The sequence below is a fragment of the Myxine glutinosa genome, chromosome 12 (genome assembly GCF_964187855.1).
Source record: "Myxine glutinosa chromosome 12, kmMyxGlut1.1, whole genome shotgun sequence".
Taxonomy (NCBI): Eukaryota; Metazoa; Chordata; class Myxini; order Myxiniformes; family Myxinidae; genus Myxine; species Myxine glutinosa.
The window spans coordinates 40328080-40354246 of NC_136272.1; the positions used below are offsets into that span (position 1 = coordinate 40328080).

The 26167-nt window shown below is 46.6% G+C and overlaps 1 protein-coding gene across 4 annotated transcripts in view; it reads left to right on the top strand.

The window, feature by feature from the left end:
* Window positions 1-26167, top strand: part of LOC137437928 (uncharacterized) — a 71660-nt gene that overhangs the window by 26347 nt on the left and 19146 nt on the right. The window contains exon 1 of one of the 4 annotated variants that reach the window (XM_078766297.1): window positions 18290-18564. The exons of the other annotated variants lie outside the window; for them this stretch is intronic. Within the exon in view, the coding sequence (XP_078622423.1) occupies window positions 18488-18564 (77 nt within the window). The 5' untranslated portion in view covers window positions 18290-18487. Of the gene's footprint in view, window positions 1-18289; window positions 18565-26167 lie in introns of those variants that run through there. 4 annotated transcript variants of the gene reach the window in all.

Below are 26167 nucleotides of genomic sequence, written 5' to 3' on the forward strand. Positions count from 1 at the left end.
TGGTCTATCGTCAAGATGGCCGCGTCCGAGTGCGCAGACAAGAGCATGAAGCCTACAACAAAGATTGTATAGTGCCAAGAGTCCAAGCTGGAGGTGGTGGGGTGACCGTTTGGGCTGCTTTTCATGCAGGGCGCAAAACTGACCTGGTTGTTCTGAATGGAAACCTGAACCAGTTCAAGTACAGGGCCATTCTGGAAGAAACATTGCTTCTATTTGCTCGTGCAGCCTTTCGAGGAAACTTTGTCTTCCAAGATGACAATGCACGGCCTCATCGTGCTCGCATGATCCAACACTTTCTTGCTGACCGTGGTTTAGAGCATATGGAGTGGCCTGCCATGTCCCCGGATATGAATCCAATAGAGAACTTGTGGGCAGAATTAACGCGTCAAATCGACCACTTGGACCAGCAGCCGACCTCTGTGCGTGAATTGCAGCAGGCTATTGTCACTGCATGGCAAGCGATTCCTGTCCAAACCTTGGCAAATCTCGTGAACAGCATGCCTCAACGTGTATGTGCTCTCCTGAATGCTCGTGGGGGTTACACGAAGTACTGAACTGTAATTTTACTGTCTGTAATCCCAGTCTTAATTTAACTTTTGTTTTTGTTAAAAAAAATTTTGGCTAATGTGCAAAATAAAGAGATACTTCTGGAAAACAAACAGAAGTTTAACAAAGTACTGTCCATGAATTGAGTTCAATATCAGTTTACATCACTTTCAAGGGTCAATTTATTTGTTTCGAAATGTCAAATATGGTTTTTGTTTCTTTTAAAGGTGACATTAACAAAATCTAGAATAATTTCAACATAATTCCAATGATCTTTTGGTTCCAACACATCTTGAAAAGTAAGTTCACCCCCACAAAAAAAATATTCCATATTAAATGCCGTGTGTGTGTGTGTGTGTGTGTGTGTGTGTGTGTGTGTGTGTGTGTGTGTGTGTGTGTGTGTGTGTGTGTGTGTGTGTGTGTGTGTGTGTGTGTGTGTGTGTGTGTGTGTGTGTGTGTGTGTGTGTGTGTGTGTGTGTGTGTGTGTATATATATATATAGATCTCGGTTTTGGCACTCCCCTTACCGAGAGGGGTTTAATCCCCTCATCTATCACACTGGCCGTCCGAGTCCTAGAAGGTATCGCGCTCCTTTGCAGGGTTGAGATTGACCAGGGTGACTGGTCAATGGAGTCCCAGATACCTTCGCCAACCTCTCCGCAAAGCAGGACGATACTTCTGCTCGAACCGCGGATGTGATGGTAATTGCCGAGCGGTTTAGCAATCCACGATCCGAGCCGTTAGCAATAAACTAACCCGATTCTGAGCGGTTCTAATTGTGCCACTGATATTCAATGGGGAAAAGACTAAGACGATCGGACGAGAGGAAGCAAAGAAAAAGAAGGGTATTAGGCCTCAAGCTGAGGCCTGAAATAGTGCCAAAAAAATGAGTTTCGTGCCGAAATCGTGGGACTACGATATCTATGCATTGTTTTATTGTGTACAACACGCCTGACCTTGTGTTAAAAATTTAACTCTGAAATCCTGCCGGTTTCCGTGAACGACCACGTCAAACTAGGTCATGTAGAGTCAAAAAGGAGGGTGTTTCGCTCCGGTGCCGACTTTGCGGCGTGGTATCTCCGTCAGTACATATAATTCAGCCTAGGAATTTATGCTCGGCACAGACCTCCCATGGTTCTGTGGCCCTGTCAGTTTTGAAGGCTCTTACTTACGCGCGCATCATACAGCGGAAATGTAAAAAATGTACTTTTGTCGTACGTACTTACTGTAAAATTCAATGAATTTCTCTGAAATTAACCCAAAATATTTTCGAAACCATCAGAGATATCCTCTCGAAAATGGGTAAGCTTGGCATATGGAAGGGATACTGCTTATTGACAACGTTTCGTGGTTGTCTGGAAAACAACTGATGAAGGGGGCGACACTAAAAATGCCTCCAGATGTATATGGGGACCGCATGATGACCAGGGATAGCATCGTGAATGTCGAGTAGGGAAGCTTGGTATTATGGTCGGCGGTATGAATCCGATGAATACATGATAATCCATTGATACAATAAGTATCAATCCATAGATAATAATAAGGCACACACCTGAAGTAAATCGCATGATAGTTTATTCACCGTCGTGTCAATACGCAAAGATACAGGCTTCGATGTATGCGAAAATTCTGAATGTCCACGGGCTCAAGTAGCACAAATCTTCTTAAAATTTCAAGGCAATCGGATGAAAATTGAGGATTTTAGAAATTCGACAAAGTTGGTGAACTTTGGCCTATGTTGACCTATTGACCTTTTGATCCCAAAAACAATAAGCTTCTTGCTTATGATCAACTCTACCATTTGGTGAAATTTCGTGAAGATCGGTTGAAAATTGTGACCTGTAGGCGCCTGACTGACAGACAGACAGACAGACAGACAAACAGACAAACAAACAGACGGACAGAAAAACAGACAGACAGACAAACAGACAGAATAACGCACAAGATCAAGCAATATACTTGAAAAATCTCAGGTAGAATTAATCAGCAATTATTTAGCTCAGGTAGAACAGCAAGGTGATAGTGAGCATTTTATTATTAAAATTAGTATACAGTGCACGTTTTTATGCCTCCGCAGGACGGTTGTCCGTCCGGTTGTCGGTCCGTACCAGACTTTCGTTTCCAGAATAACCGCTTATGGCATTGGCTTATTGGTATGAACTGTAATAATTGGTATGATAACAAAATTGGTATGAACTGTAATGCAAAGATGAACTGGTTCGATTTTGGGTTGAAAAGGTCAAAGGGACCATGGTCATGTGACCTTTAATTTAAAATCTTGGTTACCACAACTTGTGGACGAGAGAAAGGATTTCAATCAAACTTGACAGTAAATATCGCGGATGCTTCTTCATGGTGGTCGAACCCTTCCCCCTTCTCCCCTCAATGCAATTAGGGGGCAAAATCTTCCCCATTCTGTCCTGCTGCCCGGATTCGACAGGTCAGCGCTTTATTAGGGTCGGAGTGCCGATTGGTCTCCATGGACCGTCCCTTTCCCTCTTGTCCCTGTTTCTCTCTTTCTCCAACTCTGACGTGGCCCTGAATTTGTGAAGGTGGGTCACACCACCCTCGATGTGGGGGATCTCTGGGTCGTTTCTGGGAGATCGATCCGCTGTCGTCGTGTCACGGGCTTGTTCGAGAGAACTGTCCGAATTGATACAACAACAACCAAATTTGACACCACAATGGCCTGCTGTGCAAAGATGGACAGATTAAATTTTTGGGTGTAACAGGACTTGTGCCCTTTGAAAATATTTTTGCAGATCATAACTCGAGTTTGAAACATCTGAGGTTTTACCTCTGTCATGTGACCTTTAATCGAGATCAAACGTAAACAGTGGGTTGACATCGAACGCAGGCGGACGCATATCCAATATCACCCACCGATGCAGACATTTGTTACGTGTTCCTCCCCGACCTCCTGGTCTCAGTATACCTCCGAACCCCGGGAGGAGCCACGGCAGAAAAATATATATTATTCCGTGTCGAAATCAATATGGAAACCACACCCAGAGTTATCCACAACCAAAGAATATATTAAAGTGTACACAGGAATCACGATACAAAAATGCTAGCAATCAACCATACAATCAATATCTTAAGATGGTACCATCTTCTTTAGTAACCGAACTCAAACTCACGGCACTCCCAGGGAATGGAACAGAGCCCTCTCAATGTCTCTATAACACAATGGTGCTCGAGGCGATGAGGTGAGTAAGGAGGTGTACGCAAGGCGGGGACCATCACGTGGTCCCAACCAACAGCAAATTAGCGGTGGAAAGAGGAATCCCAAAGACGCGATCCAAACGTGCACCTTCACCTTTCAACCGGCGAACCGCACCGTATTCTTCAAACGCTGCTGTCGCACACACACATCCTCGGCAAAACCTTGTTCCGCGAACGACGCGCGAGGTTCCCAAAATGGCAGACAGCTCTTACTCGAGCCGCAGCCTCTAGGCGAGGATTCTCCGGAATCTCACGCCTGTACCTGACTTTGCAGGCTTTTTCACTACTCCAGTGATAACACCAATCGCACGAGATTCCTTTCAAGGACTCAAAGTTCACTCGCGATGTACGCTCGACCAGGCTAGGTACAGAGCTTCTCGAAACGTGTCTTTCCACCTCTTCCTCTTCCCCTCTTCTTCTTCCTCTCTCCGTCGTCGTCTTCCAGGTTCCTGTCTCTTTTTCATGAGCGCTTTTAACCATTTAACCACAATAACCATTTCCCTTAAACAATAATAACCATAATACTTAGAACCAACAATAATAATAATAACAACAATAATAATTAGTGCCGAATCCGTAACACATTGTACAACAGAGCTCGTTTCGTCCCACCCTGCACAATAACTTGGGGTATAATTAGCAGTGTAGGTAGATCCTAGACTCGTGGAGGTAGATCCTAGACTCGTGGAGGTAGATCCTAGACTCGTGGAGGTAGATCCTAGACTCGTGGAGGTGTATCCTAGACTCGTGGAGGTGTATCCTAGACTCGTGTAGGTAGATCCTAGACTCGTGGAGGTAGATCCTAGACTCGTGGAGGTGTATCCTAGACTCGTGGAGGTGTATCCTAGACTCGTGGAGGTAGATCCTAGACTCGTGGAGGTAGATCCTAGACTCGTGGAGGTAGATCCTAGACTCGTGGAGGTGTATCCTAGACTCGTGGAGGTATCCTAGACTCGAGGTAGATCCTAGATTCGTGGAGGTGTATCCTAGACTCGTGGAGGTAGATCCTAGACCCGTGGAGGTAGATCCTAGACCCGTGGAGGTAGATCCTAGACTCATGGAGGTAGATCCTAGACTCGTGGAGGTAGATCGTAGACTCGTGGAGGTGTATCGTAGACTCGTGGAGGTGTTTGTGAATTCGACGTTGACCAGATGCTGGTGTCTGTTGGCAAGATTGTGACACTCACCGTCCAATTGCAGCCACGTCTGCAGGCATTCACAATATTTACTCCATCTAAGAGGCGTAAACAGCGAAGTTATGTCATTCACGACGTGTTAAAAGTGCATGAAGCACTTTAAACGCGATTTTCCCGAGGCCATGACTAAACATTCAGCGCGACATGGGCGCTGCCATTTTGTATGTCATGTGACCCAAGCAAGTGTTCTGATAGGCCTAGATTAAAAATTAGTGCCTTCGATGCAAGACAAAGTAGTGCGACATAAACGCGTTTAAAACTTTCAAACTGGCAGGATCTGTTAGTTAAACTTTTTGTATGTGCTACAACTCGGCACATACTCAGATTACCAGTGATTATTTTTTAGTCTCTCTGACCTCGGAACGGGATTGAACGATACACGGTGTCAGCTTGAGGCCTATATAGGAAGAACAAATATGATTTATTACTATCTAAAAGAGGAAACGAACGAAGGGAATATACAACGAGAGGAAAGAAAAGGACATAGGGCAGCCTTAAACAGTCTTATATTACCATATGCCCCACAGAACAAACAGACTTACACGAATAGGGAATGGCAGGAAGGAGGAGAAGGTCCAAGCCGATGGCAGGGCAGGAAGGTCCGGGCAGATGCGCAGCGTCGAGGTCCGCTCCGGTCCACGCTCCGGGCTTTAGGCGAAATCCGGCGGCAGCTGCATGTATCGTTTCACGCGGTCGGACAATGTGAATATATGGCGATATTGTCGTTGTCAACGGACCCGCTCTCCTGCCTTACGATTCAGCGTGTTCTCCTTGGGTACCTTGCACTTCGGACCTTCGCACTCATCTCTCTCTTCTCATCTCTGGAAAGCAGTCCCTCGCAGCCGCTTTTATAGGGCGTTGCTGTATCCAGCCGCCGGCTCCTATGACACGCTTACCGGTCGGCTCACCTCGGCCCTGGTTGGCCGGCGAAGCCTCGCTGGCTCCACCTCTGATGGTGAGTTGACGTGCCACACCTTGTTCTTGTGTCCCACCCCCTTTTTCCTCGGCCTGAGACCGCATGTTCAATGGCGGCTTGGGGCCATCAACCAAACCAAGACAAGGGGCAGCGAACGCTGCCCTACCGCTACTGCACTTTGAAGAGCGGGAGATTATTGGGGAAATTGAAGGGGCCTATCTTATTTGATTAATGCAACGTAGATTCAACTATTGGGAACAGATCCTTAACTAAAACACATAATAATGAGATAACTACAGAGAGGTCCTATGGTGCTCTACATGTTGTACATGGACTAACTAGGGTGCTATCTTTAATATTAGCCAATTAATGGGGATATTTACAGGGGATCATTCATAAGGGGACATTTACTAAAATTTACAAAGTGAAGGTTCTAAAAACCGTAACTATATATATAAAAACCCGGCCCAGACACTATATATATATATATATAGTTATGGCACCGTGAGCCCGCGATGCCATATATATATATATATATATATGTATTAGTGTCTGGGCCGGGTTTTTATAAACCCCTTCCCGAATGTTCCATGGGTCTCAATTGGTCGCCCGGCTGACATGACAGCCCCTCATTGGCCACCCTCGGCCACTCCCTTTAGCTCCCATTGATTGCTCACTGCTCCTCCTCCCAGGAATGTCTCGTTCCTCCTTCGGGGAAGGTTTTATTCCTCCTTCAGGCCTGCAGGGCCTAGTCTAGTCTCATGACGAGGCACTTGAGGCCTCAACGAGGCCTACAATCATCCAGCCTGACTCAACGCATATTTGGTCTTTATTACTAAACACTTGAAAGGGCCTATGCTTCACATTTAATAAGAAATAACTAACTATAGGAGGCTACATGCTGTGGTATAACTAACTATAGGGGGGTTGCCTTTATTCACAAAACTGCAACAATATTATGTATGAACTAAAAAATGGGCAAGTAGTAATAAATTAAGCTGAAGAAAGATTTCCTGCATCATATTAGGTAGTAGAATGCATTTGACTTCTGATTAGGGCCTGCTCATAAGTGTCTCTTTCACTAATGTTATGGATGGTAATGTTACAATCCTTACAGCCTGGTTAGTAACGTTACATGGTTAGTAACGTTACAGATTTTGACTGCTTATATTTTACACATCATAGAATATTTGTAATACTTGTTCCTAAATTTTAATATAGCATTGCATAGAAGAGGAAAATTTGAAATATGACAATTCATAGCCATTGCATTTTCTCTGTAGAAAAATAAATTCATGGTTTGGTTCGTAACGTTACATGGCTTACCAAGGGTTTTGAATTTCACAATCTTTTGGCTAAATCAATTTTGATCCTAAATTTTGCATGATAAATCTATGAGAGCATTGTACTCACTAAATAACTTTGATAAGTTTGTGTGGATATACTTATTTTCATGCTCATAATGGCTTAATTAACTTTTTCTTATCTTACATTAGAAATTACACAGGAAAACATCACCAATATAAATTCGCTATTTTCACCCACTTATACCAAAGACACAGCAAGATAAATGTTTTTTCCAGAAACTATGAAGTGTCTTTAGTCATATACAACCAAAAAATGCATGAAAAAGACAATTTGAAATTTTGGGGTCATGTCCTCCTCATTATGGAATTGCCCATATATATATGTGTGTGTGTGTGTGTGTGTGTGTGTGTGTGTGTGTGTGTGTGTGTGTGTGTGTGTGTGTGTGTGTGTGTGTGTGTGTGTGTGTGTGTGTATGTGTGTGTATGTGTGTGTATGTGTGTGTATGTGTGTGTGAATAAGAGAGACAGAATTGTGAGGAACAGAAATGAAACAAGCGTTACGCCTAGGTCCCCCGTCGGTGAAGTGATGTGAGTTGACAAAGTGGAAGACGCAGAAAACATGCTATGATATGATATTTCGCTCACAAGGTTCAGACATACATGGAGACGGCCATCTTGGATTTTGACGTGGTGACCCAATTTTCAATGGCGTTCTTCCTTATGCCGAGGTACAGCCACACACCAGATTAGAAGTTGGTACTTCGCTTATTTTTCAAGATATTTCGCTGACAAGGTTCAGACATATATATGGTGGCGGCCATCTTGGATTTTGACGTGGCGACCCAATTTTCAATAGCGTTCTTCCATATGCCGAGATACACCCACACACCAAATTAGAAGTTGGTACTTCGCTTATTTTTCAAGATATTCATCTCAGAAGTTTCAGACATACATGGCGGCGGCCATCTTGGATTTTGACGTGGCGACCCAATTTTCAATAGAGTTCTTCCTGATGCCGAGATACACCCACACACCAAATTAGAAGTTGGTATTTCGCTTATTTTTCAAGATATTCATCTCACAAGGTTCAGACATACATGGCGGCGGCCATCTTGGATTTTGACGTGGCGACCCAATTTTAAACAGCCTTCTTGCTTGTGCCTAGATACACCCACACACCAAATTAGACGTTGGTACTTCACTTATTTTTCAAGATATTCATCTCACAAGATTCAGACATACATGGCGGCGGCCATCTTAGATTTTGACGTGGCGACCCAATTTTCAATAGCGTTCTTCCTTATGCCGAGATACACCCACACACCAGATTAGAAGTTGGTACTTAGCTTATTTTTCAAGATATTGAGGTGCAACATGTTGTCAACGCATGTGCAACATGTGAGGCTACATGTTGTGGTGCAACTAACTAAGAGGGGGGTTTGCCTTTATTCTCAAAACTGCAACAATATATATATATATATATGTATGTGTGTGTGTGCGCACATATATATATATATATTAGGGTGGTGCTCAAAATAATTGTTTTAAAATATTTACTGGGACATGGCTTTATGTTGTTCCTTTTGTTCCAAAATGAAAAGACACCAAATATGAAAGCAATCTGATTTTATTTAGGGGTGCCACATCAGCCTTCAAACTAAAGGTGTCTACAAAACTTTTCTATATATGGATCGAAAGCAAAACCAGAAGTTTGTTTTATGAAAATCCACCCTCCACTCACTTTCTTTGTATTCTAGCAAACACAAGTTACAATAGCTGCACAAATAGCACTATATTGCTATGAAAACTCAAATTCAATGATCACAATCCAAATGTTCAGTTCATAAAATGAAGAGACACCATATCACATAATATTAAAAAACCCAAATATAATGAGAAATGTAACTCCTATTTCTGGGCCTGTTTCACCACTGTTGCCTTCTTGGCATCAGGGTACATCTTCCTGTGAGCAGCAACAACTTGGAGCAGAGCTTGCTTTTGCTCTTCATCCTTTGTAAGGAGCTTATTGTAGTCTTGTATCAATGCGACACCCCTTTCTGCCCTGTCGTTCACCACGACTAAGCCACTGGCGGCTTTCTTTGCTTCCTGAAAGCTGGTTTCTTGCTCCCATGAACCAGGATCCTTATCCATCCAATCAGTTGGGGTCCCTAGGATGCTGAAGAAATGCTTGGTGTGTTTTGTTATGAGGCCAGCGATTGACAGGGCGGTTCCTCGTTTGATAGCTGGTCTCTTTGGAGAGGGGTTTTCACCGTCATTTTTCAATGCTTCAATCATATTGATCTTGCTTTCTTTGTCAATTCTGGTGTCAAAGAATGCAAATGCCACTAGTACTGGGCTCATGTACCACGTGTGGCGGCCAAGTGCCTTCAAGGCTGCCTGAGCCATCTTCTGATTGATTTGTTCAAACTTTTCCAACTTCTTGAAGAGGTTAATGTCATTCAGGGGAGCCTCAATAGCTTGTGGAGCCCGAAACCAAGCCTGTACATACACAAGGCAGACAAAAATGTTGAAGGCTCGGAGTTCTCTCGCCTCTCGAAGTGTCAAGTGGAACTCTGACCGAAACATGAACACCTGTAGTGAATATAGTGCTTTTGCCATCCATCTGGCTCTGTGCATTGCTCCTGGAGCCATGATCCGGATTCCACGAGGTGGGATTCCTCCCATGTAGATGACAGTCAGTTCTAGGAGTTCACGATAATCATCTCGTGGCTGCTGATCTTTCAAACACACAAGAACGTTTTTGCTTCCAACACAGTGTCTACAGATCCCATTGAAGCCTTCCTCTCTGAGAATTGATCGTGAAGAAACTTCCTGTCCTCGGGGTTGGTGATTATGGCCTCCGAATCTGCATGCCTAAGATCAAACGTCTTCTCCAAGGAGGCCTTGAAGGATGCTTCCTTTTTCTCTTGGGTCGCACCACCCCGCTTTGCACCTTTTTGGAGGCTCCTCCATTCTTCATATAGCCTCTCCAAACGATGGATGCAGTGCTGCTTCGTCGTTGTAGGTAGGTGAACTTTTTCCCAGAACTTCACAACCTCTTCAATGGTGAGGGTTGCACTCTCCCGGGCAGTGCGATTCTCCTTCTTCAGGTGATGGAAAAACAGGACAAGAGATTGATGCACAGTCGGGAGCTTGGCACCTTTGATGGCATCTCCAGAAGTGGACCCAATGAGATACACATTATCCTGAGCCCGAGTTTTCAATGAAACACTGGTACTAGCACATGCCATATCTGCAAAATAAGCAAGAATGTGGGTAAAATCCTGTTAATTCTTACTCCACAGGGTCACTCTCTACAAAAGAGCCACAGTCAATAAGTTAGGCCTACATATTACACACTAAAAAAGCGTACCCCTGACCCCGGGAACCTGTACAAAACATGCATGAAAATTGCCCAGATAGTGATCATAGGAAGTCTCAAAACTGTATGTATAATATATTGTATATATATAATGTATAATGTGTATTTATGTATATTTATTATTTAATGTATATTTACTATATATTTATTTTTAATATTATATTTAATGTATATATATAATTATGTATTTATTTTGTGTATATACAGCCCAAAAAATGAGAATTCCTATTTTTGCATGGGGGAAAATTCATCACTGATGTGGCACCCCTATATATTATTGGATTCCATTCACATTTGGTGTGGTTTCCTTTGACACCAAAAGGAACAAATATAGACCATGTCCCGGAGAAGATCTGCATTTTGCTTTTTTGAAGCCCACCCTAAATATATATATATACACACACACACACATCAGGTCATCGTCATCGGGCCGAAACGGGATGATGCTGAGGACCTCGACTGAGGACCCAGTCAGTGCGGCACACTTGTGACCAGGTGTGTTTTGAACTTGTGTATGTGTGTATATATATATATATATATATATATATATATATATATATATATATATATATATATATATATATATATATATATAGATATATATATATATATTGTTACTGATCGCGGTTTAGGTGTTATGATGGGCCGAGCGGATGGTCCAACCGCGACCGTTACAGGATCCCCAATTGGCCCGATTCCACCCGACGTTGACCAGATCGCACCGCAGCTATTCAATAGGGAAAAGACAAAGGCGACACGGATGTGAAGAAGAAGAAGACAAAAAGGTTGGAAATACTACTAAATTTATTCCTACTATTTACATGCTCAAAGTAACCAAGGAGAAGGAAAGATAATAAAATAATATACAGAAGAATCAGAGACACAGTGCAATTATTAACTTATACAAGCTTAATTAACCCAGGACAGAACAAACAGAACAAACTCACGTACACAAGAAGGATGGAAAGGCAGGAGGTGGATGGCTGGAGGGAGAGGAAGGTCCAAGGGGGTCCTGCAGCACGATCGGCGCGTTTAGCAGCCGCCGTTCCTTCACGGCCTTGCTCAGTACCGCCGTCCAGGCCCAAAGTGGCTGTTGTGGCTTCTGTGGACGTCGCGTGCTTTCCCAGGACTTGTCCGACTCGTCTGGTCCAAACCCTCAACTCTTTCTTGGTCCACTCACTCTTTACCACCGACTCCTCACCACAACCAACTCAACCAACTGACCACCACCACCGACTCCTCACCGCAACCAACGCAACCAACTGACCACCGACTCCACTGACTGCCTCTTGACTTTTCACTTGCTTCTTGCGTGCGCGCCTTTTATAGCGCCTCCAGCGATCAAGCCGCCGGCCTTCCTGACACGCCCATCGGTGTGCTCACCTCGGCCCTGGTTGGTCAAGTGGGGCTGGCTCACTCCTCCCCTCTATGACGAGGTGGAGACACGCCTTTCTTCTCCGACCCTGCCTCGTGGTCAATGGCGGTTTTGGAGGGGAGGTAATTGGCAATCGAGGCTCGGCAATGACGAAAGGGGATGTAAAAGGAAATGGAGATTTTGGGGATGGGAATGAAAGGGGATCTATTCTCTTTCACTGGTGCAATGGAGTACTTCAATTAATGGGAGACACAGCCTTACCCTAAAACACAGAATAAGAGATAACTATCAAACAGGGGTATTCTATTACTTGGCTGACGTGTATGCTTGTGGACTAATTATGGGATGCCCTTTCACCTTTACACAGCTCCGGAGGTAGGGGGGCGCAGAATAACCAATAATAATAATAATACAGCACACAATCAAAAAAATACAGTCCTCATCTCCGCAACAATATATATATATATATATATATATATATATATATATATATATATTGTTGCGAATATGGAATTTGGCCTCCATATCCGCTTGTAAATATTCCCCTATTTTCTCCGATACTCCCCAACTCTCCCTTACCCCATTCCCTAGTCCCATTGTCTGTAAACAACACCCATTAGAGCCGATCTTCCCCTTCATCCCCCCATTAAATGTCGTGCCCAGGTCCCCCGCACCACACGTAGACAATTATAGGACATCTTGCTAGTTATTCTTAATCTATGTCAGTTAAGGACTTGTTTCCATTAATTATGACTCTTCGTTGCACCAGAATGTGATTATATGGCACCTGTTAGGAAGTTTAGGACCTCCCCATACCTCTCCGCATCTCTTCCCCATGAAGAAGCGCCAACTACAACAACAACAACAAAAGAGGGGGGCGGCGCGGTGACGGCATGGGGAGTGGGCGTCCTCCTTCCGGCTCGGTTAGCCGCCATTGACCACGCGCTCCACGGGGTTACCACGAAGGGGCTCCCTGTCGGCCCCTCGTCAAGGGCGGAGCCGGTAACCCCCGCACCCAATGAGAAGCCATGGGCCGATGCCATCTGGGGCGGCGCTAACGAGCCGAGGGCGTGTCACTCCCCGCCGGATATACGCGGCCCCGCGCCGGACGTGACGTGAGATGCGCCCCGAGCTTGGAAGGAAAAGACGCCACCCTCCCGAGCGCTGAGCGACCTCCCCAGCTTGAGACCAAAGTCGCGACCCACAAGCGCTGTGATACCTTCACGCATCTCTGGACACCACCGTACGTGATCCTGCCCTGAGCACAGGTGCACCTGGAGCGATCGCTACCCGCTTTCCTGGCCATCAAACCCCGTGTGAGTGAGCCTTGTCCCGCGTTTACCTGTCGTCTGTCCGGGGATAATATAAGTGTGTTTAAGTGCCCACCTTCCTATGTTTCCCTCTTGTCCCTGTAATCTAAACCTTCCGCAATTGTAATAACAACCTTTGAGAACCGTATCCCTGGTGTCGTGTCGTATTAATTCCAGCCGTGTGTCTTCTTTTTCCTTCATTGGTCTAGCATAGCGCGACTAGTCAACCCCGGGTGCAATCGGGGTAACTTGTACGGATACGGCGGCCATCCCGCTCGGCCCACCATACCATCAAAGTCGTATCTGTAACAATTGGTGTCGAGGAGTGGAATTCGAACCCGGGACTAAATTAGTTAGGCCCAAATTTTGGGAGGGAAAATCGAGCCGGAGCGCGTACGGCGCTCGACCGAATCGATTCGGAGCGCGTTTCCCGCGCGAAATTATAACGGCCGAAATTTGAATTTGTTTTACGAAAATAAAAATAAAAAAACCGAATTTTGAAAGTCGCGCTATGGCGGGTCAAGACAGCTGGGGTCCGGTAAAGGAGAGTGAGGTAGGGTCGATCCAGGACCAAATTGAGGGACAAGAGGAGAGCGAAGCAGTGAGGGCGGCAGGTTCGCAAAATAGCGCCGTCACGCACGAAGTAGCGGGCGCGCAAAACGGCGCGCTCGCTCACGTGGTTGAAGGGTCCCAAAATAGCGGCGCCGCGGAGGGCGAGCCTGCGGTGGCGGCTGGGGACGCTGGGCAAACCGGGTTTGACCTCAGATTATTCTTGACCCAACTGAATGCAAAAATGGATAGGATGGAGGGCCAAATGGGGGTAATGAGGGACGAAGCGAGGGCTCGGAGTGAGCAATTGGGGGTAATGAGGGACGAAGCGAGGGGTACCGGTGAGGGATTAGACAAGAAATTAGAGGGGTTAGACAATGGGATAGAAGGGGTGAAACATGGGTTAACGGGGGTAGAAAACAGAATGGCCGCTCAAGAGAATCAAATGGAAGGGATGCAAAAGGGGTTAGAGGGGGTAGAAAATAGAATGGCTGCCCAGGAGAATCAGATAGAGGGAGTGAAAAATGGGTTAGAGGGGTTAGAAAACACCATGGAAGGCAAATTGAGGGACATGAGGGACCAAGCGGAAAGGGAAGTTAACCAAATGGGGCAGCAGATAGAGGGGGTCAGAATGGGGGTAGAAACCAAACTGGATGCTCACAGGGAGGAAATGGAGCAGATGAGGGTGGCATCTGGGCAGGAGATGCAAGTGATGGGAGAGGAGATCAGAAGAGGAGTGAGTGAGGAGGTCGGAGGAGTGCGCGAGGAGGTGAGGCACTGTAAGGAGCGCATGGAGAAAGAGGTGAGAAAGGGGACTGTAAAATTGCAAGGTGGTATAGAGGAGTTGACGCTGGGAGTAGAACAACTGACAGTGGGACAAAAGGAGTTGGGGGACCAGGTAAAGAAGAACACAGCGGTAATAGAGGGTTTAAAATCGACACAGAAAGAGATGAAAAAGGACGTAGGGGTAATTAAAAAAGAGTGCCAGACGGTACATGAGGACCTGACGAGGAAAATGGACAAGGTGGTAGAGGTAATGGAGGTTAAAGAGCGGGAGGTGCGGGAGCACATAGAAAAAAATAAAGTGGAGTTAGAGGAAGAACTTAAAGGGGCGCACGAAGAGATGAAGGAGATGAAGCAAAAATTAGAAGAAGTGGAAGAAGGGGTGAGCGAAATTAAGAAGCGACGGAGAGGGGATAAGAAAGAGATAAAGGAGGAAGTAAAAGAATTGGTCCAAAGTCTGTGTTCGGATCGTGATGATGTGCTCATTAACCGGATGAGGGATTCGCAGGTGATGGAGGAGAAGCGAAGAGAAAGAGGACCCGGTGTAAGTGGTGACCAATATGGTCGTGCGTATGATGCGCCAGGGGATTTAAGGAGCTTGGGGGTCGAGATGGACCCGGGTGTTCGTGAGAGGCCGTGGGTGAAGTGTGCGACAGGTCTGGTGTGCGAAAGAGGAGGTGTGCGAGAAAGTCCGACTCTGGGGTGTGTGAGGAAAAAGTGTGTACCAAGGAGTGAGTGTGCTGGCGAGAGTGAGTCGGTCGTAGCGTGTGTGCGAGGGAGCACATGGAAGCGCGGTGTGGTGAGTGTTACAGAGGATGTGACGGGAGAGTGTGCGCGAGAAAGGTGTGTGACGGACAGGTGCATGAGGAAAGAGTGCGCTGTCAGAAGTAAGGAAGAGTGTCCACCTGTGGTGAGTGTTACAGAGGGTGTAACGGGAGAGTGTGCGCGAGAAAGGTGTGTGACCGACAGGTGCATGAGGAAAGAGTGCGCTGTCAGAAGTAAGGAAGAGTGTCCACCTGTGGTGAGTGTTACAGAGGGTGTAACGGGAGAGTGTGCGCGAGGAAGGTGTGTGACGGACAGGTGCATGAGGAAAGAGTGCGCTGTCAAGAGTAAGGGTGAGTGCGCTGTCAAGAATGGAGGTGAGAGTAGTGAGAGTGACAAGGAGCGTGAGTTAGTTGTGACAGGTGAGCGAGGATGTACACCTGGGATGGAAGGATGCACACCTGGAATGGTAGAGCGTGAGTGGGAATGCACGCTGGAGTTGGTGGTGAGGCACGTGGTTGGGTGTGCGAATGAGGGCACACCTGTGATTGTCACAGAGGAGGTGACCGAGGAGGGGGCGCGAAGCGGTGTATTGGTGAGGTGTGCGACCAACGAATGTGTGCCAAAGTGTTCGGTGGTCAGGTGTGTGACCAAGGCTGTGAGTGGAATGGGTGTGCCTGGGTGTGTAAGGAACGGTACAAGGAGCATGGAAACGGCTGGAGGTGTGAGCAAGGAACGGGCTGCGGGATGTAAGCATGCAGGTGAAGCATCGACGTTAGACGGGATAGAGTTTAGAACGACTTATAGCCGAATCGGGCCCTCGGTGCGTGCTGGGCCTCGCTTTGAACGGCCGCGTCCGTGCTCCACTAGGCGGAGCGGGCGGCTGGATAGGAAGGGTCGTCATGGCGACCACTGTTTGGTGAGACGTGCCGGCAGGTCGAGATCGGGACATTGGATGGCTCCACGCCGAGGTGATGCGTGGGATCTCGGCCCGGGTAAGCCCCCGTCCCTGCACCGAGTGCCGGACGCATCCAGCCGCTGGCACAAAACAACCAGCATCCATTGCTTGGCTTTACGAAGCCGGGCTTTGGACAGGGATTGGCGCACCGAGAGGTATTAGTGAGTCGACTGGGTGATGAGGTTAGTGTTTTGGACCCAAAATTAGAGAAAAACAAAATTTGATGATTGGCAAGGGATTGGCAGTAGTGATTGGCAGATGATGGGCAGATGATGGGTAGTGATTGGCAAATTTTTGAATTGTTGGATTTGGACGAGCGAAATTGGTAGTGAGAGACCCCCGATGTGGTGGGATGGCAAATCCACCATCCTTCCCATGTGGGGGGCAAAGGAGCAATAGCTTGTGGGGTGTATGGCAGTGAAAACTAGCCCGGGTGGGTTAGGATATGGTGTGTAGGGATCTAGCGAAGATGACCTTAGGTAACGTTAAGGTTAGTTAGTGACTGATACCTGTAGTGGGGACGCAGGCAGAGTAGTGTGGATTATAATGACGAGGGAGCGCAATAGTTTAAAGGGACGACTGGGAAGCGCAAGTTTCAGAAGGGAGTAGTTAGCTGAGATGATGCCGTGTTTGTGAGAATTGAACAGGTGTGATTGCACAGGGGTGCAACTGGACAGGTGTGTGGAGCAGTGTATGAGTAGTGAGTGTGTGGATCAGCGCGAATGCGCTTGGGGAGAGAAGGGTGCAGGTGGCACCAGGTGTGAGAGCACAGGTGTGCAGGTACAGGTGTGTGGAGAGAGTTGGAGTGAGTGGTACGGAGTGGTGTGCATGGTGCGAAGGTGTGGATGGGGGAAGAGTGGACCCCTTTCACGAGCACCCGGGGCGGGTAGTGTAAGTGTTAGGTAGAGGGTGCAGGTAAATTGTGGTTGGATATTGGCATTTGTGGTGCGGTTGCAGAATGGTGTTGTGAATGGGTGCATTAGTGTTGTGGAAATGGCTGGGCGTGTAGCCTGTTAGTGTGTGTAGTTGGTTGGGCACTCCACCACTGTGAGGATGTCGGCCAGGTGAGGCCGCAGGTGGGCTCTGGGAGCCGGTAGTTGTGAGTGGGTGCCTGAGGATCCCGGGTGTGGATCGGGCAGCCCAGTGCCAGAGAGGGCACCGAGTGGGGAGAGTGCCAGAGGGCCTTCCCCTGGTAGTTAGGTTAGGGTAAGGAGCAGGTAAGCTCGGAGGCAACTGCAGTGGTGGAGGTGTGCAGGTGGGTAGACCCACTGGGAGAGGTACACGTCGCAGCCCAGAAATTGTACGAGGGCACCGGGAGATGAATCGGGGGAGTGAGACCCCAAATTGAAAAGCACCACAGTTTGGCCAATGGGAATTGGTTTTTAGAACCCATAGTGTAAGAGGGCCAATGGTTTGGCCGGAGAAAGACCCCGGGTAGTGTAAAGTTGTTAAAGTCATTTAGGAGATAGTTAGGATTGATGAACCTGTCGCACCATACGCAGCCACTTACCTGTGGTGATGATGATGACTCCACACCTGTGTTTTCTTTGTTTGTTGCAGGAAATGAGATTGCTGTGAGGATTTGTGAGACGCATCACGACGTGGATGAGACATTGGGGTGATTCCATCTCTCCCTCCCTAGGAGGGACTGATGATGAATTGGTAATGGCAAATTTTGATGTTGAGTTGAAAATGGCAAATTTTGATGTTGAGTTGAAAATGGCAAATTTTGATGAGAGTTGAAAATGGCAAATTTGATTGGTTAGGAGGGAGAGAAGACGAATTTGGTTTATGGGAGGAACGGGGAAGACAGTAGGGATGTTTTTTGATTTGTAAAGTAGATGTTTATGGGTAGTGTTGTGTTTTGTGGATACAGTAAGGGGTAAGGGAGGGGCCATGTAGGTTACCTGGTGGGGGGGGGGGCGTACGATAGGAACGTACCTGTCTCACCTGGTTCCCATGTGCCCCCAGTGTGCATTACCTTATATTGCGTGCACTTTTGCGCCCTTACCACCTTACTCACTTGTTTCTTCTTTTGTCTCCCACCTCCGAGGATCTGGCTTTGGGGTAGAGAGAGAGGAGAGAGAGGTGCTGGCTGCGCAGTTGTGGGCCTGCACTTTCGCTGTTCGCTGCCTGGATCGGTACACCATATGGACCGCAATGGTTGTGGCCACCCACAATGGACCGCAGTTCGTTTGCGGCCAAGCACCACCCGGGGATGGACCTATGGATCAACGTGGCACCTATGCCATACAGGTGAACCACTAATAGTTAACACCACCAAGTGCACCACAAGAAGAGCAAGAGACACCTGCAGGGTTAGGGGTTGTTGAAGTTATTTTTATTCCAATGAACAATGGTGACTGCACCGATTGGTGGTGGGGTGGTGCTGGTGATGCTCGGAAAGGGTGCTCTGCACGTTATTAAAGGCCGTCGGCCACAGAGCACTCGTGGGTTGGTGTATCGATGTTGGCAAGCGCGCTCTCTCTATGCATAACATCTGCATGTGTTCCTCCAAAAACAGGTCCTGGATCGTAGTGTAAATAGCAGCGTAGTCTTGTAAATAATACTCCCTACCGGCTGTATGTTTAGTTTGAGAATTCTTTCCGGATTCGGTTATCCTGTGGGTGTGTTTCTGTGAGGAGAAGGGTGCAACGTCGCAGGGGGACATATTTACTCATTTGTGAATATCTGTAAAACTGTCGCACTCAGGGTAGAGTTAATAGTAGAGGGAACTACATTGCGTGCCACACTAAAGTAGGTAAAAATTTATCGGGTCGGGACGCCCCGAGGGTAGAGAAGGGTGCAATGTTGCGAATATGGAATTTGGCCTCCATATCCGCTTGTAAATATTCCCCTATTTTCTCCGATACTCCCCAACTCTCCCTTACCCCATTCCCTAGTCCCATTGTCTGTAAACAACACCCATTAGAGCCGATCTTCCCCTTCATCCCCCCATTAAATGTCGTGCCCAGGTCCCCCGCACCACACGTAGACAATTATAGGACATCTTGCTAGTTATTCTTAATCTATGTCAGTTAAGGACTTGTTTCCATTAATTATGACTCTTCGTTGCACCAGAATGTGATTATATGGCACCTGTTAGGAAGTTTAGGACCTCCCCATACCTCTCCGCATCTCTTCCCCATGAAGAAGCGCCAACTACAACAACAACAACAAAAGAGGGGGGCGGCGCGGTGACGGCATGGGGAGTGGGCGTCCTCCTTCCGGCTCGGTTAGCCGCCATTGACCACGCGCTCCACGGGGTTACCACGAAGGGGCTCCCTGTCGGCCCCTCGTCAAGGGCGGAGCCGGTAACCCCCGCACCCAATGAGATGCCATCTGGGGCGGCGCTAACGAGCCGAGGGCGTGTCACTCCCCGCCGGATATACGCGGCCCCGCGCCGGACGTGACGTGAGATGCGCCCCGAGCTTGGAAGGAAAAGACGCCACCCTCCCGAGCGCTGAGCGACCTCCCCAGCTTGAGACCAAAGTCGCGACCCACAAGCGCTGTGATACCTTCACGCATCTCTGGACACCACCGTACGTGATCCTGCCCTGAGCACAGGTGCACCTGGAGCGATCGCTACCCGCTTTCCTGGCCATCAAACCCCGTGTGAGTGAGCCTTGTCCCGCGTTTACCTGTCGTCTGTCCGGGGATAATATAAGTGTGTTTAAGTGCCCACCTTCCTATGTTTCCCTCTTGTCCCTGTAATCTAAACCTTCCGCAATTGTAATAACAACCTTTGAGAACCGTATCCCTGGTGTCGTGTCGTATTAATTCCAGCCGTGTGTCTTCTTTTTCCTTCATTGGTCTAGCATAGCGCGACTAGTCAACCCCGGGTGCAATCGGGGTAACTTGTACGGATACGGCGGCCATCCCGCTCGGCCCACCATACCATCAAAGTCGTATCTGTAACAATATATATATATATATATATATATAGTTACGTTTGTAGGGGGTAGTGACACCATAGACGAGGTAGAGTGTATAGTTTAGTGTACTCCGACTGTCGCGAAGAAGAGGAACCACCTTGATGTACTATAAGTCGGTATCAGGTAGACCGTGTGTCGTGCAAGTGTACCTTTGTCCCCATTACGAGGAGTGGGGTATGTTAATTAGCTCAGGGATTATGGGTAATTTATCCCCTGTATGTCATTACCTCTGTACTTTATGCCTATGTCCCTTTTGGCACCACACTATAGACACATAACCAAGCTACGCAATCGACACCCTAATTAAATACACTAGTAATAAAACCACTGGAAGCCAGGCATGACGCCCGGCCGCTGACTTTGGAAGCACACTGTACGAAAGATCTGTGAGGCCATGCTGTGATTGGGCGGGGTTTGATTTACAGAAAGGACGAGTAATATGGAACTCGCTGATAGGGTCGGGACGGAAACGTGTTGAGATGACATCAGAGCCCAAGGAACAAAAGACCGTTCCCGACATTTTGTTCTCTTGCGCGTGGGGAGTTCAGAACGCTCTGACCGACATTTATCTTTCTTGTACCTTCTCATGCTGATGACCATAGCGAACAGTCGCGATTCCCTCTTGCGCTTTTTCTCGCCTGGACCTCGTATGAAGGGTGACATTTTTCTCTCGGGCTCAAGGAAGCGATCGTGAACGGCCGTGTTTGGAGATCTTGCTGGTGGTAGTGAGGAGAAAGAGCCGCTGCTTTCCAAGCAAGAACGACGGGTGGACGAGCGCTGCTTGCTCGCTGCAGCGCGACGAGGACCGGAGTGAAAAGACGCACAGCGAGGCCTGGCTTCTCGCCCACGCGCTGCGCTCCAACGAACGTGCGGTTCCCGCCAAGGCCCCGGATGATTTCCACGATTACTGACGAGACCCCACCAGCGATTGGAGCTAAGTGCCACTAAATAACCACAGACATTTCTTTTCAGTTCATTTTTATCCTTCGTCTGTTTTCGCGTCTGTTGTGAGTACGTCCTAATTTAGGAATTTAGTTTATCGTGCATTTTCTTTGTTCCGGAATTTATTTAAATAAACCTGTTATTACTCTCCTACCGGTGTACACCGGAGGGGACTATAGGTTTGCACTCCGTCCCTCCGTCTGTCAGTCTGTCCGTCTGTCAGTCCGTCACGCAAAGAACAGTTTTCCGGACTTTTTTTCTAAACTCCTAATGCTAATGATTTCAAACTTGGTACATGGTTTCCTCATGATAAGTTACAGATCAAGTTCGAACTTCACGACGTTTCGATCATTTTTGACAAAGTTATGGCACTTTGACTTTGGTAATTTCCCCAACAGTTTTCCGGACGACAGACTGCCGGTAGGGGACATGTATTGCAGCGCAATACTCGGAATGCTTGTTTTTGTACATTTTAAATCCGTTTTCGTTTGAGTTATTTTTTTCAGGTGTGGAGAAGTCGAGTGGAAGCCGTTCAGGTAAGGCTCTGGTTTCGCCTCCTCCCTCTTGCTTCCCCACGCGTATTCTTCGCCATTTGAACTGAACGCCTCGGAGTTAAAGCTCGTTTGGCCCTCCATGCTACCCTACGGTGTTCACCAAGGGTAGTCACGTGACAATATATACACTAGTGTGGTAAGCGATGATGAACCGTGCTTGATAGAAGAACATAATAAACAAAAGTACATAATAAACAAAAGCTTTCTTATTATAAGCAAACATCACTGACCTCCTGCTAGATATCAATTTAGGTTTATTTATTTTTTACGTATGCAATTATGGATTTTTACATAAATTTTCATTTATGTACGCTTTCCGACGGTTCTGTGTTTGTTCCCTTTGTACCGGCATCGATGTCCATCGGCATGACAAATTTCAGCTGACTATGACACCTGCGTTAATATCAGTAAGTCAGTCAGTGAGTCGGTGTTTAAAATGAGCTTTATATATTAGATAGTACTTCATATAGTATCCCAAATGTGTCTTATTCATGACAATTGAGATGTCCTATCTTTGTACCTTATTTGGAATTGGAATTCCAGATGAAGTATTGCCATCGTGCACCGCCCGTCACCTATTTTGACTTTTCCGGCCAAATTGCTGGGCCGATCGGATGAAATGTGGCAGCAAAGCTCTGCTCTTGACTGGTAACGGGGTTTACAAAGCTCGTTCCAGTCACATGACTTTGAGTAGGTCAAAATGGCTGACTTGGTCAATTATTTGGAAAATTGCATACATTCCTTCAAATATCTTCTCCAGACCCACCAGTCAGAATGCTACCAAATTTGGGTTACGGTACATTGTGCCAGTTCCCAGTTAAGCTACAGGTCCAGTGGTCAAAAAAAATTTTTTATCCTTTGCCAAAGGATATAGTATTGCATTTGGGTCTGTCTGTATGCATGTAATGTGCTAACAAAGCTAGATTACTACCTGGTGGTAGCCTGTATTACACGTTACCTTTCTTCAACCAGCACTTCCATAATTATTATTTGCAATTAGAATGTATGTGCTATTACAATGTAAGTATGTTTATAAATTATGTACAATTAAAATGTGAGCACCGTACATCTATAAATGATCTACAGTACAATTAAAATGTGAGCAACATGTGCCTATAAATTATGTACAATTAAAATGTGAGCACCATGTGCCTATAAATTATGTACAATTAAAATTTGGGAACCATACCGACATTATGTACAATTAAAATGTGGGAACTGTACCCATATAAATTATGTACAATTAATATGTGAATATCATATGTCGATAAATTATGTAGCATTAAAATGTGAGCATGTCTATGAAGTACATACTATAACAATGCAAGCTTACAGTAATTCGGTTCGGCTCGCCAGGCATTTTAACCTGCCGTTGCTAGCATGAAATCTGATTGTAATCTCCTTTTAAACATACATTTCAGAATTTAGACTAAAGAGTAGATATATTAGAATCGTTAATATTAGAATGGTTAATTGTTCTTTTCCTGAATGAATATCGCACTCGTGAAATATAGCAATACGACATGTCTGTTGATGAGACCGAGATGTTGATTTCCTATAATTTCCTGTTGATACAATTAGCGGCCACAGTGAAGTAATATTAACTCGCATACACACACTTCTCCTTTTTAGCAATAGATGCAAAAATCTAGCATAATCTCTCTTGTGGCCCTGGAACCAAACATAGAATACATTTAAAACAGCTCCCATAGCTCCTACCCCTTCCCCCCTCCTAACATGATTAATAGTAAATATCATTTTAAACCTACCCTGTACACGCACAAGCTCCAGATATGTCCTTCCCATCGGTGTTCAGAAGCACCTAATAAACGGTCCATTCACTGGTAGAAATCCATCGGGGGAGGGGGGTTGGGTAGGGTTGTGTAGCAAGCACCCGTCTACTCGGGCCTTGCACCGACCCACATGGTCGGGAGTTTGCAATACGAGCAGCTGCCTATCCGATGAGCTGAAGAAATAATTATCTAAGTATTTCGTTGTGCAGAGGCACAGCCCTTTCTCTCGGGTACTTTTCCATTTACTTTCAGCTTGTTTCAAAAACTTTGTCAGCTATTCAAAGTCCTAATCCTTATCTGACACAAAACATACTGTCGTGTCTGCCCCGGCGGTTAATGCCGCAGGGTGACGAATCGCGGAATGTTTTTACTTCTGAGGTGCGTAGCCGAAACTGGCGGTTGGTCTGTCGTGCGCGGGTGAAGGAAAGAGGTGCTTACCTGGACGAAGGACACGGGTTGATTCCCGAAACCCACAACAAAGAAACACAACACAACAAATGAAATGCAACACAATAATGTTTTTTTTTTTGTTTTTTTTGTATACAAGATCGAGGCTCGTGAAAGAGCTAACATTAATCACAAAAAAAAAACGGACACATAAAACATATAAGGGGAGCAGTAGACAAGATGGGGGGAGAGGGGAAAGCACACAAGCACAACATTTGAGAGCAGGGACATCGGAAGATCTGTGGGAGAGAGAGGGCTCGGGGGAGGAGGCATGGGAAAGGGGTCGGTGGGGGGGGTGGGGGGGGGGTGGAGAAGTATGAAACACATGGACACTGCAAGGACTTCCAGGAAAGAAGTTGGTATTTCAAAAAAGTGGATCTGGGGTGAAATTAGCGCGGGTAGAAAAGATGAAGGTTTTGGATGGGGGAAGATAAGAGATGGTGGTGAACAGCTGTTTTAAAGACTTGGAGGGAGGAGTAGGATTGAAGAGAGTGAGGGAGTTTGTTCCAGAGGTGGGAGTAAAGAGGAATGAAAGAGTGAAGGTGAGCAGAGAGTCTTGATTTTGGCAATTTCACCAGAAGAGGGTTGCTGGCAGATCTAGTGCGACCTGCAGGAATATTTGGGGGACAGAGCACAGACAGAGCTGGGGGAGCTAGGCCGGAAAGGAGTCTGTAGAAGACAGAAAGACCTCCTACCTGCTTGCGGTGAGTTGAATGGTTGAATAAAAATTCATGCAACACGAAAATGGTGAAATGAGGGGTGTGGTAAAAATAAATCCTAATTTTGAGACGTTTCCATTCGGACACAAATACATACAAGGGGAATGATAAAAGCAAAATATATGGTTTAAACCTGACCGGCACTCAGCTTGCTCAACGAGATCGTTGAATGAAGTCGGCAGAACCAAGTGGCCCGAGCCGCTCGCGCGGGAAACACCCAACAATGGCACCGAGTCGCTCTCCACAGCACCACGTACATGAGGGAATTTGTGCGGTCGGTCCTCCTTCAGTCCCAACTCCGTCCGAAGCACCAAGAGCCCCACAAACCGCCACCAACACCTCTTCCTCAAACGTTGCAAAAGTTCACAAAGCTCTGACATGTCTCCTCACCAGTGCACCCGAGACAACAGCGACCGCTCTCGACAAGAGCCAGAACAAGAGAGAGACAAAAGACTACTGAGAAAGCACCAAAAGATGTGCTCTTCTTCTTCCCTCACAATGCTGCCCATGCAGCCAAGACCTCCTCACTCTCCTCAAAAGTGCTTCAAAATCAATAGCCCACTAATCGCACCAACAATGGCGAGCTTCTTGTTCAAGCCAGAACCAGCTGAGCGAAAGAGTCTTCCTCTCCCTTTTCTAACCTTCTCGCTCTCACGTCCTCGGTCCAATCGCCGCATGGTCTTGCTTGACCAACAACGAACCTCGGGGCGTGGCCTTTTTTCCTTACTCGGTTGGTGGGCGGGGTTAATTGCCAATCGAGAATGTTCGGCTTCTGTTGACATGGTGTAGGTTATGGTTGTTTAATGGTAGGTTGTTATTCTTACCTCCGCCACCAAAGGTGGATGGAGGTTATGTTTTCACCCCTGTCTGTCTGTTTGTCCGTTTGTGAACAAAATATCTCAAAGTTGTGGACGGATTCGGACGAAATTTGGCACAGATGTGGCGTATGTGACAAGGACGAAATGATTAGATTTTGGTGAAGATCCGGATTCGGATCCGGCTACTAGAATTTTTAAAAGTGATTCTTCACCATCGGGAGATGGGGCCAAAAGCGATACATAGCAGGATATCTCAAAAAGTTGTGGACGGATTTGGACGAAACTTGGTGGAGATATTGGGTGTCTGACAAGGACGATTCGATTCGATTGTGGTGAAGATCTGAATGTGGATTCGGATGTGAGTATTATTTCATTTTTTAAGTGATTCTTCACCATTGGGAAATAGGGCCAAAAACTATACATAGCAGCATATCTCAAAAAGTTGTGGACGGATTTGGACGAAACTTGGTGGAGATATCGTGTGTGTGACAAGGAAGAATTGATTCAATTTTGGTGAAGATCTGGAGCCAGCAAATATAATTTTTCAAGTGGTTCTTCACCATTGAGTGATTATGGTCAACCAGGTGGAGGTATGTATGCTCTCTACTGAGTGCCGTTCTAGTTATTGTTGTTATAACAAGCATGGGTTTT